The following is a 12918-nucleotide window of genomic DNA, read 5'->3' on the forward strand; positions in this document are numbered from 1 at the left end:
GTGGGAAGAAATCTGTGTACTCACTTTTATCTCAGCTTCAACAAGACAGTACCTCGTTTTGTAATTTGAATTGTGAAAATATTTGTCCCACCACTACCCCAAGTTTATACAATGTACATTTTGTAGATTAAGGCAGGGTAATGAAGCAGAAGTCACTTTTCCTTTTGTTACAGGCAACAACTTTTCCCGGGGTAGCGGAACAGAGGAGAACTGTTCTTTCCTTCTGTATGTTCAAATGTTGGATAAAAACAGTGCCTGCAAACAGTGTAACACGTTTATCCGATGCACAAATGTTCTAAAGTTTTATATAATTTACTCTGGCATCGAATCAAGTTAATAGTTAATTAAGATTTCTTGGAAATTGGAAAGCATGATTAGCTTATTATAATAGCTAGCAGTATTATGCCTAATCATATGTTTGTGTTGGTAACCTTGAACTTAAGCCTTTTGTGCTGCCCTCACTGCATTGAGCTGTGGTGCTTGGCGAGCTTTTGGTGCTCAGAGCTGATGGTGCTCTTGGGCTTTTGGTACCAACACTATGCTGGGGCCTTGCTTGATATAAAAAATGTTAATAGTGACCCACAAATGTGCAATCCTCAAAAAGAGAGGACCCTGAAAGATATAAAAAATCTGTACATAATAACATTTGGCTGAGGCATGCTGTCACACAAAACTGTTGTGTTGTTTTTGTTATTACTGACTGCTTACAAGCTAGCCAAAAATGCAGAGAGAGCGGTAAGATTGATTTCGTGAAATATGTCTGAAGTTAAAATGACACATTTCATTTTTCTAAATTCAGATCAACAAAACTTGCAGTGACATCATAAAATTTGCATCTGCTTTGTAACAAGTGGCTTTATAGAGTCTTGTAATATTGTCTTCTACTCTCAAAATAGGAGAATTAATAAGACAAGTTATATATCGTATCATTTTTTTTTGGATAAAAGAGAAGCCTACTGCTACCTCAATTGTAGTTGTGGAGTATTTGTGAAATCTGAAAAGTTTCATTCATTTCAAAATGGCCTTTCAAGTGCATTTCAAAAGTGATTAGACGATCACGTACCTTGAAATATGACAGGGGTTTCGGTGGTGGGTTGTAAGCAAATGACTCCAGCATCTTCTGAGTGACCACAGTTATGATTATACCATCCATTGTGGGAGCATTCTATCAGTGATCTTTCAAATCCCGCGCACTCTAGATTATCAAGCAAGATGGGCCCATCACCAACAGAGAATTCAGCAGCAGCTGACACAGCTCTTACTGCACCTGAGAAGCCCAACTGACGACAGATGACAGTAGCATCTTGGATGTCAAACAAGTCATCACAGACAGTCCCCCAATCACCTTGATAGTAGACCTCAACACGTCCCTCAGAAGATGAGCTTCCATCAACCAACCGAACACTGCCATCTAGAGATTGAACAAGCATCATATGTTGAAAATGTAATTTCAATGAGAAGTATATTCAGTCATGATGACTTCTACTTTGTTGGCCTACTGGGGTGAGAAGTGCACATTAAACATGTTCAGTTATGACACATTTGTTACGGAATAACTAAGCAGTTGCAACGGAGAGGCTTTATTCACAGTACATTGTATACTTATTCATCTTTATTCAATACTCAATCCAAATATTTATAAAACAATACAAATGTAACATAAAGCCTGGTCCCGAGTGGACAATGAATAAATTAAAGTACTCATTGCAGGACAAAGAGAAATGAAACATGTTTTAAAAAGCAGAGGAGCATAAACAATTAACACATTTGAAAAATTCATTTCATTACAGAAGCATAATTCATGAACATTGTCTGGAATGCGTGATGCCCAAATTAAGCTGAAGGGAAGGGCAAAATATGTTCATACAGACATGTACACACATTCACCTGTTTTCCAGATTGGTTATTCCGACTGTTAAAAACCATGTATGATCCTAACAGAGCTTTTCTGACAATCTGATTGCAATAATCTTTATTTAGATAGATAAACGTACATGTGGCTGTCCAAATTTCTAATTGCTGCCTGTTTAAAGAACTACACTTGTTTACGATATTAGTACAATGTATGGTGTATTTCCGGGTGGAAATTTCAAACTTGTTTTTGACCAACTAGTCTTACTCTCTTCTCTTCACTGAGAGGAATGCCTGAATAATATTGAAAAATCATTGAGTTGTCTCAGCGAAGTTCCCTAAACTACAAAGCTCAGCATGTTGGCTGTGAACTTGTAGAATAACCTCTCCATGTCAACCTCTCAGTGGATTGATTACTGACACCATATTGATCTTACCAGAAAGCCTGGAACACTCTCCCGATGTAATCTCTTCTAGTGTCACCTCACCCATTTGCAAAAGGGCATTGGTGACATCTGGGCTGGATGGGTCAATGTCTAGAGTCACGTATCGGGCAAGCTGGGGTGTGTCACATGTGAATACAATCACAGCTCCATCATAGGACTGTGTCCGGGTGGCTGGTAACCCGCATGCTTGATTCTCTGAGTAGCTTAGGCTAAGACCAGCTCGTGCCACTGCAGCAGTAAAACGGCCTTGCCCTAAACATTACGCAAATATAAAGAAAATCAACTTCACAATTCATAGGTGAGGAAGACCTCGTCGTGAATAAAAGTTATTCTACAGGAAATGCTAAATAAATTGAATTAGAACTAGTACTGGAATTCTGCAGCACAAACTCTGGCTGTCATATAATTTGTACAGCAGCATCATATAACTCAATTTGAATTTGAGTCTCCAGAACAGGACACTTCAGGGAAAACAAAATGGAATTCTGTGCCATATTGGTTGAGTCAAGTGGATAACCGTGTTCTTGTTTTTTCCCTTACCACAGCAACCCCGTCTAAGAGTGACTGTGATTCTGCCCAAGCAGTGTTCACTACCCAAGTCCACTCGCCACCATGGATGGGGATCATTGGGTTCTGCAAACAATGAAAAAGCACACAAACATAACTCAAGAATCCAAGTGTCTCACAAGAAGAGAAATTGAGGTTTTTCCTAAAATGGTTCTCCCATCTCACAAGTTAATCACAGAGACAACCTACATTGTCGGCACTTCTCCCCTTTCTGAAAATAATCCCAGCTTTTGTCAATCAACATTTATATATCTTCATAATGCCAGCCTGGCTTGAGTAACAAGTAACAAAGAAAACTCATCAGGAAAATTATGAACTCTACTAAGAGATACACAGAAGCACAAATTTTGATTGAGCAATTATGGAGGCATCTTATAAGCCTGGGGCTTATTTGGAGATGCCTATTGAGCAAAACAATGAACTTTGATGAACACAAAGACGCACTGGCAATCCGAAAAACAGGAAAGATTTTTCCAGGAAAAGATAAGCCCATAAAAGTCACAAGGTCTAGTAATCAAATCTAATCTAATCAAGTAGTCTTGTGTTTTCTTAATCCAGATGCCAAACAGTGCAACGAAAAACAATGCAATCTATCAACTTGTCTTTGAGGGTAAAAGTCTGTTATGTATGGGACATACATTTCTTAATTCATAAGTAAGCAGTGACAATTGACCTCACATGTTCATGTCTTTTCACGATACAACCTCTCAACCTTTTGTCTTGTCTTTTCATGGTACAACCTCTCAACCTTGGCTGAACTCAACCCTGGGTGAACCCATGACCACCTTCCATTGAAAATGGTGTTCAACCCAGTATTGTTTCACATCTGTTCTAGCAAAAAATCACTCTGGAGATGAGCACAACAATTTTCAACCTGGGTTGAAAAATCCCCTGTCTGGTACATAGTAGGGTTGAAGTCAATCTTGCAGTTAACACAGGGTAGAAAACTTTCAAGGACATGTATGAATCGTTGCCAATTTTCAACCCTGCAGCAACCCTAAGATTTGTCTAGTGTGAAAAGACCTAAATTGTAATTGCAACCCGAGTTACGTAAAATAAAAAAAACACATACAGTACCAGTATGTGAAAATGTGTCGATGTCACCATCAACAGCTTTTTCTCCTGGGTACAGGTCATGACTGGTGCTTTGGGCAGTTGGCTTACCAATGATAGGAAGAGCTACGAACAAACAACATGACAAAAAGATGACCACAAATCTGGTACACTGTGCTATATTATTTCACATAAACATAACAATTCCAATTCCCCAGACTAAAGACAATGTTGCTATACCTCATGAGTTGGGGCAAGCTTTTGCATAGTGACCATCATCTCTGGAATGGACTGGTTCCTTTGTGCCCCTGTTATCCACTGAAAACAGTGTACTGGTGCAAAGCATCTCTTATGTAACTAAGCAAAAGCTTGCCCCGAATCACGAGGCATAGCAACGGTGTTTTCAGTGTGGAAAATTCCATTTGTTATGTTCGTGTGAATTTGGAGAGTTCAGTGTACCAGATTTTATTCAAAGGTTACTTACTAAAGGCTTATTATAATGAGCACACACTTACAGAAAAGGATGGGAATTGGACCAGGCTAAGAGACAAGGAAAGTCTCTGGAATGTGAAAAATCAAATTCAGCCAAATATACATGTGGAGACCTTTTCATAGCCCAACTCGCACAAACAGGGTTTAGAATATGACCCCATATACATGCACATGTAATACTACCTAAATAAGTCCATTTATCACACAAGCAGCAAATTGTAGGTGTGTAAGGCCATATCATAACTGATGCTGATTGTTGAGTAAAAACCTTCAAGCTTTGGCAAATGCCAACAAATACTATACATACATGCAGCATCCATCCAATATAAACTTTGACAGTCTGAAGCAAGCCCAAATCAAATTTTATTTATAAGCAGGGAGTTGAGTTGAAGTGTGCAAGCCTGTACAGTTTAGTAAGTGCACAGTTACATCATATGGGGAGACAAGACTGCAAATACAGGGCACTTCAAACTCACATTACTTGTACACGTATGTACATGTATGTATATGTACTCTGTCAAACTAAATGAGTGATACCGCATGCTCACTGATAGCCTTATGTACATGTATTGTTTTCTTATGGGGATTTATTCTGTGCAGGTGTTATCATCTGTAGGCAATGTCATGACTGAAGCAGGATTCAGTGTTGGTGAGTTTAACCAATCAGATGTCTAGTTCATTGACAAATGGATGATCAAGGTTATGAGGGCTTTAAGACTCTATTATTGTTGGGTCTGGACCAATGGCAGCAGGGCTTTTTGGAGCAGTTTAGGGAAAAGTTTAGTGGGAAGAAATCTGTGTACTCACTTTTATCTCAGCTTCAACAAGACAGTACCTCGTTTTGTAATTTGAATTGTGAAAATATTTGTCCCACCACTACCCCAAGTTTATACAATGTACATTTTGTAGATTAAGGCAGGGTAATGAAGCAGAAGTCACTTTTCCTTTTGTTACAGGCAACAACTTTTCCCGGGGTAGCGGAACAGAGGAGAACTGTTCTTTCCTTCTGTATGTTCAAATGTTGGATAAAAACAGTGCCTGCAAACAGTGTAACACGTTTATCCGATGCACAAATGTTCTAAAGTTTTATATAATTTACTCTGGCATCGTATCAAGTTAATAGTTAATTAAGATTTCTTGGAAATTGGAAAGCATGATTAGCTTATTATAATAGCTAGCAGTATTATGCCTAATCATATGTTTGTGTTGGTAACCTTGAACTTAAGCCTTTTGTGCTGCCCTCACTGCATTGAGCTGTGGTGCTTGGCGAGCTTTTGGTGCTCAGAGCTGATGGTGCTCTTGGGCTTTTGGTACCAACACTATGCTGGGGCCTTGCTTGATATAAAAAATGTTAATAGTGACCCACAAATGTGCAATCCTCAAAAAGAGAGGACCCTGAAAGATATAAAAAATCTGTACATAATAACATTTGGCTGAGGCATGCTGTCACACAAAACTGTTGTGTTGTTTTTGTTATTACTGACTGCTTACAAGCTAGCCAAAAATGCAGAGAGAGCGGTAAGATTGATTTCGTGAAATATGTCTGAAGTTAAAATGACACATTTCATTTTTCTAAATTCAGATCAACAAAACTTGCAGTGACATCATAAAATTTGCATCTGCTTTGTAACAAGTGGCTTTATAGAGTCTTGTAATATTGTCTTCTACTCTCGAAATAGGAGAATTAATAAGACAAGTTATATATCGTATCATTTTTTGGATAAAAGAGAAGCCTACTGCTACCTCAATTGTAGTTGTGGAGTATTTGTGAAATCTGAAAAGTTTCATTCATTTCAAAATGGCCTTTGAAGTGCATTTCAAAAGTGATTAGACGATCACGTACCTTGAAATATGACAGGGGTTTCGGTGGTGGGTTGTAAGCAAATGACTCCAGCATCTTCTGAGTGACCACAGTTATGATTATACCATCCATTGTGGGAGCATTCTATCAGTTTTCCTTCAAATCCCACGCACTCTAGATTATCAAGCAAGATGGGCCCATCACCAACAGAGAATTCAGAAGCAGCTGACACAGCTCTTACTGCACCTGAGAAGCCCAACTGACGACAGATGACAGTAGCATCTTGGATGTCAAACAAGTCATCACAGACAGTCCCCCAATCACCTTGATAGTAGACCTCAACACGTCCCTCAGAAGATGAGCTTCCATCAACCAACCGAACACTGCCATCTAGAGATTGAACAAGCATCATATGTTGAAAATGTAATTTCAATGAGAAGTATATTCAGTCATGATGACTTCTACTTTGTTGGCCTACTGGGGTGAGAAGTGCACATTAAACATGTTCAGTTATGACACATTTGTTACGGAATAACTAAGCAGTTGCAACGGAGAGGCTTTATTCACAGTACATTGTATACTTAATCATCTTTATTCAATACTCAATCCAAATATGTACAAAACAATAAAAATGTGACATAAAGCCCCGGTCTCGAGTGGACAATGAATAAATTAAAGTACTCATTGCAGGACAAAGAGAAATGAAACATGTTTTAAAAAACAGAGGAGCATAAACAATTAACACATTTGAAAAATTAATTTAACTACAGAAGCATAATTCATGAACATAGTATGGAACTGGTGATGCCCAAATTAAGCTGAAGGGAAGGGCAAATATGTTCATATAGACATGTACACACATACAACTGTTTTCCGGATTGGTTATTCCGACTGTTAAAAACCATGTATGATCCTAACAGAGCTTTTCTAACACTCTGATTGCGAAAATCATGTAGCTGTCCAAATTTCTTATTGCTACCTGTTTAAAGAACTACACTTGTTCACGATGTTAGTACAATGTATGGTGTATTTCCAGCTGGAAATTTCAAACTTGTTTTTGACCAACTAGTCTTACTCTCTTCTCTTCACTGAGAGGAATGCCTGAATAATATTGAAAAATCATTGAGTTGTCTCAGCGAAGTTCCCTAAACTACAAAGCTCAGCATGTTGGCTGTGAACTTGTAGAATAACCTCTCCATGTCAACCTCTCAGTGGACTGATTACTGACACCATATTGATCTTACCAGAAAGCCTGGAACACTCTCCCGATGTAATCTCTTCTAGTGTCACCTCACCCATTTGCAAAAGGGCATTGGTGACATCTGGGCTGGATGGGTCAATGTCTAGAGTCACGTATCGGGCAAGCTGGGGTGTGTCACATGTGAATACAATCACAGCTCCATCATAGGACTGTGCCCGGGTGGCTGGTAGCCCGCATGCTTGATTCTCTGAGTAGCTTAGGCTAAGACCAGCTCGTGCCACTGCAGCAGTAAAACGACCTTGCCCTAAACATTACGCAAATATAAAGAAAATCAACTTCACAATTCATAGGTGAGGAAGACCTCGTCGTGAATAAAAGTTATTCTACAGAAAATGCTAAATAAATTGAATTAGAACTCGTACTGGAATTCTACAGCACAAACTCTGGCTGTCATACAATTTGTACAACAGCTTCATATAACTCAATTTGAATTTGAGTCTCCAGAACAGGACACTGCCGGGAAAACAAAATGGAATTCTGTGCCATACAGGTTGAGTCAAGTGGATAACAGTGTTCTTGTTTTTCCCTTACCACAGCAACCCCGTCTAAGTGTGACTGTGATTCTGCCCAAGCAGTGTTCACTACCCAAGTCCACTCGCCACCATGGATGGGGATCATTGGGTTCTGCAAATAATGAAAAAGCATACAAACATAACTCAAGAATCCAAGTGTCTCACAAGCAGAGAAACTGAGGTTTTTCCTAAAATGGTTCTCGCATCTCACGAGTTAATCACAGAGACAACCTACATTGTCTGCACTTCTCCGCTTTCTGAAAATAATCCCAGCTTTTGCCAATCAACATTTGTATATCTTCATAATGCCAGCCTGGCTTGAGTAACAAGTAACAAAGAAAACTCATCAGGAAAATTATAAACTCTTCTAACAGATGCACAGAAGCCAAAATTTTTGATTGCGCAATTATGGAGGCATCTTATAAGCATGGGGCTTATTAGGAGATGCCTAATGAGCAAAACAACAAACTTTGACAAACACAAAGACGCACTGGCAATCCGAAAAACAGGAAAGATTTTTCCAGGAAAAGATAAGCCCATAAAAGTCACAAGGTCTAGTAATCAAATCTAATCTAATCAAGTAGTCTTGTGTTTTCTTAATCCAGATGCCAAACAGTGCAACGAAAAACAATGCAATCTATCAACTTGTCTTTGAGGGTAAAAGTCTGTTATGTATGGGACATACATTTCTTAATTCATAAGTAAGCAGTGACAATTGACCTCACATGTTCATGTCTTTTCACGATACAACCTCTCAACCTTTTGTCATGTCTTTTCATGGTACAACCTCTCAACCTTGGCTGAACTCAACCCTGGGTGAACCCATGACCACCTTCCATTGAAAATGGTGTTCAACCCAGTATTGTTTCACATCTGTTCTAGCAAAAAATCACTCTGGAGATGAGCACAACAATTTTCAACCTGGGTTGAAAAATCCCCTGTCTGGTACATAGTAGGGTTGAAGTCAATCTTGCAGTTAACACAGGGTAGAAAACTTTCAAGGACATGTATGAATCGTTGCCAATTTTCAACCCTGCAGCAACCCTAAGATTTGTCTAGTGTGAAAAGACCTAAATTGTAATTGCAACCCGAGTTACGTAAAATAAAAAAAACACATACAGTACCAGTATGTGAAAATGTGTCGATGTCACCATCAACAGCTTTTTCTCCTGGGTACAGGTCATGACTGGTGCTTTGGGCAGTTGGCTTACCAATGATAGGAAGAGCTACGAACAAACAACATGACAAAAAGATGACCACAAATCTGGTACACTGTGCTATATTATTTCACATAAACATAACAATTCCAATTCCCCAGACTAAAGACAATGTTGCTATACCTCATGAGTTGGGGCAAGCTTTTGCATAGTGACCATCATCTCTGGAATGGACTGGTTCCTTTGTGCCCCTGTTATCCACTGAAAACAGTGTACTGGTGCAAAGCATCTCTTATGTAACTAAGCAAAAGCTTGCCCCGAATCACGAGGCATAGCAACGGTGTTTTCAGTGTGGAAAATTCAATTTGTTATGTTAGTGTGAATTTGGAGAGTTCAGTGTACCAGATTTTATTCAAAGGTTACTTACTAAAGGCTTATTATAATGAGCACACACTTACAGAAAAGGATGGGAATTGGACCAGGCTAAGAGACAAGGAAAGTCTCTGGAATGTGAAAAATCAAATTCAGCCAAATATACATGTGGAGACCTTTTCATAGCCCAACTCGCACAAACAGGGTTTAGAATATGACCCCATATACATGCACATGTAATACTACCTAAATAAGTCCATTTATCACACAAGCAGCAAATTGTAGGTGTGTAAGGCCATATCATAACTGATGCTGATTGTTGAGTAAAAACCTTCAAACTTTGGCAAATGCCAACAAATACTATACAGACATGTAGCATCCATCCAATATAAACTTTGACAATCTGAAGCAAGCCCAAATCAAATTTTATCACTTAATGATAAAAATTATTTATAAGCAGGGAGTTGGGTTGACGTGTGCAAGCCTTTACAGTTTAGTAAGTGCACAGTTACATCGTAGGGGAGACAAGACTACAAATACAGGGCACTTCAAACTCACATTACTTGTACACGTATGTACATGTATGTATATGTACTCTGTCAAACTAAATGAGTGATACCGCATGCTCACTGATAGCCTTATGTACATGTATTGTTTTCTTATGGGGATTTATTCTGCGCAGGTGTTATCATCTGTAGGCAATTTCATGACTGAAGCAGGATTCAGTGTCGGTGAGTTTAACCAATCAGATGTCTAGTTCATTGACCAATGGATGATCAAGGTTATGAGGGCTTTAAGACTCTTTATTGTTGGGTCTAGACCAATGGCAGCAGGGGTTTGTGGAGCAGTTTAGGGAAAAGTTTGGTGGGAAGAAATCCGTGTACTCACTTTTATCTCAGCTTCAACAAGACAGTACCTCGTTTTGTAATTTGAATTGTGAAAATATTTGTCCCACCACTACCCCAAGCTCCAACTATTACCACTATGGCATTTATTCACATGGAATAAACCAGCCCAATAATAATGACTGAACTTTACTTGCGCCAGAGCAAATTATGAAGTAGTTGATAAAATGTACATTTTGTAGATTAAGGCAAGGTAATGAAGCAGAAGTCACTTTTTCTGTTTTTTACAGGCAACAACTTTTCCCTGAGTAGTGCAACAGGGGAGAACTGTTCTTTCCTTCTGCATGTTCAAATGTTGGATAAAAACAGTGCCTGCAAACAGTGTAACATGTTTATCTGATCACAATTCAAAAGTTTTATATCATTTACTCTTGCATTGTCTCAAGTTAATAGTTGATTAAGATTTCTTGGAAATTGGAAAGCATATTTGGGTTATTATAATAGCTGGCAATATTATGCCTATGTGTTTGTGTTGGTGACCTTGAACTTTAGCCTTCTGTGCTGCCTTCACTGCATTGAGCTGTGGTGCTTGGTGAGCTTTTGGTGCTCAGAGCTAATGGTGTTCGTGGGCGTTTGGTACCAACACTATGCTGGGGCCTTGTTTGATATAAAAAAAAGTTAATAGTGACCCACAAATGTGTAATCCTCAAAACAACAGGACCCTGAAAAACAAAATCTCCATATACTTAAATTTGGCTGAGATATGTTGTAACACAGAACTGGTGTGCTGTTTGTGTTATTATTTGTCTGCTTATAAGACAGCGAATAAAAAATGTACATAGAGACATCACGATGGATTTTGTGAAATTTGTAAAAAGTTTAAATGACACATTTCATGTTTCTAAATTCAGATCAAGAAAACTTGCGGTGACATCATAAAATTTGCATCTGCTTTGTAACAAGTGGCTTTATAGAGTCTTGTAATATTGTCTTCTACTCTCGAAATAAGAGAATTAATAAGACAAGTTATATCGTATCTTTTTTTTGATAAAAGAGAAGCCTACTGCTACCTCAATTGTAGTTGTGGAGTATTTGTGAAATCTGAAAAGTTTCATTATTTCAAAATGGCATTTGAAGTGCATTTCAAAAGTGATTAGACTATCACGTACCTTGAAATATGACAGGGGTTTCGGTGGTGGGTTGTAAGCAAATGACTCCCGCATCTTCTGAGTGACCACAGTTATGATTATACCATCCATTGTGGGAGCATTCTATCAGTGCTCTTTCAAATCCCGCGCACTCTAGATTATCAAGCAAGATGGGTCCATCACCAACAGAGAATTCAGCAGCAGCTGACACAGCTCTTACTACACCTGGGAAGCCCAACTGACGACAGATGACAGTAGCATCTTGGCTGTCAAACAAGTCATCACAGACAGTCCCCCAGTCACCTTGATAGTAGACCTCAACACGTCCCTCAGAAGATGAGCTTCCATCAACCAGACGAACACTGCCATCTATAAATGAAATGTTGACAAAGGTAATAACAAATAGAGTTCTTTCAGTCATTAGTACATAAAACATTAGTACATTATAAAACATTAAATTGTGTGGCTGAGACACCAAAGTACACTGTACCTGGCATCCAAGACACCTCTGGACCTGAAGTTGTAGTTGAACACACCACTCCAGCATCTTCTGAATGACGGCAGTTATTGACAGTCCATCCTCTATGGGAACAATCTGCCAGTGTACTTTCATCTCCTGTGCATTCCACGTTATCAAGTAAGATGGGTCCATCACCAACAGAGAATTCAGCAGCAGCTGACACAGCTCTTACTGCACCTGGGAAGCCTAACTGACGACAGACAACAACGGCATCGCTGATATGCCAAAAGTCATCACAGACAGTGCCCCAGTCACCTTGATAGTAGACCTCAACACGTCCCTCAGAAGATGAGCTTCCATCAACCAACCGAACACTGCCATCTACAAAGAATCATAAATTAGTAAACAATCAAGAGCATCTTTTGTGATCATTCAAATTTCCAAAATATTCAAATATTCCCGGGTTTGATGCTACAGGCTACTGGCCAATCTACCTCAAACGAGCAGAGGCACCCCTTCATTGATTGAAAGGAGCCATGTTGGCCGGGGGTGTTCATTTTGCTGCTAGCGATGTGACCACAACATGTGCATTTCATGGCAGCGAAGTTCAGTTCCAACCAAAGGAGCCAAAGAAAATTGTGCCCAGCTGAAGGGTTATTGGACAATTAAAAGTTGGAACATTTTTAGGCCTGTTGGACCCTCCCCACCGCCTGGCTGGCTTATTGAAATAAACTGACACAACAGTAATATTTATTGTTGATTACAACAACAGTGAATTCACATCAGACTGGCTCCATTGTGGCATGATAAAGGCAAGTTTTTACAAGTTTGCTTTAATTGTGCTGTGCACTGAAAGGACATGCCACATAGTACATGTAGTACGTGACCATGTACACACTGGTTCCCACTGTTCACCAATGTAACAACAATGGTAGGATCAGGAACCCTTGGAC

At 39.2% G+C, this 12918-nt stretch overlaps 1 protein-coding gene across 8 annotated transcripts in view; it reads right to left on the minus strand.

Annotated features, from left to right (window-relative positions):
* The window catches only part of LOC110989844 (uncharacterized), a 75217-nt gene that overhangs the window by 24956 nt on the left and 37343 nt on the right, over positions 1 to 12918 (minus strand). For 6 of the 8 annotated variants that reach the window (XM_087147121.1, XM_087147117.1, XM_087147116.1 and 3 more), the window contains 10 exons: positions 11996 to 12346; positions 11527 to 11874; positions 9108 to 9209; positions 8003 to 8095; positions 7455 to 7715; positions 6253 to 6600; positions 3942 to 4043; positions 2838 to 2930; positions 2289 to 2549; positions 1064 to 1411 (listed from right to left, as the gene is read on the minus strand). In XM_087147121.1, the coding sequence (XP_087003247.1) occupies positions 1064 to 1411; positions 2289 to 2549; positions 2838 to 2930; positions 3942 to 4043; positions 6253 to 6600; positions 7455 to 7715; positions 8003 to 8095; positions 9108 to 9209; positions 11527 to 11874; positions 11996 to 12346 (2307 nt within the window). The remainder of the gene's footprint in view (positions 1 to 1063; positions 1412 to 2288; positions 2550 to 2837; positions 2931 to 3941; positions 4044 to 6252; positions 6601 to 7454; positions 7716 to 8002; positions 8096 to 9107; positions 9210 to 11526; positions 11875 to 11995; positions 12347 to 12918) is intronic. The other 2 variants (XM_087147120.1, XM_087147123.1) reach the window with 1 other exon arrangement.

The sequence above is a fragment of the Acanthaster planci genome, linkage group LG16 (genome assembly GCF_054643075.1).
Source record: "Acanthaster planci isolate LZ-2023a linkage group LG16, COTS_SCS, whole genome shotgun sequence".
NCBI lineage: Eukaryota > Metazoa > Echinodermata > Asteroidea > Valvatida > Acanthasteridae > Acanthaster > Acanthaster planci.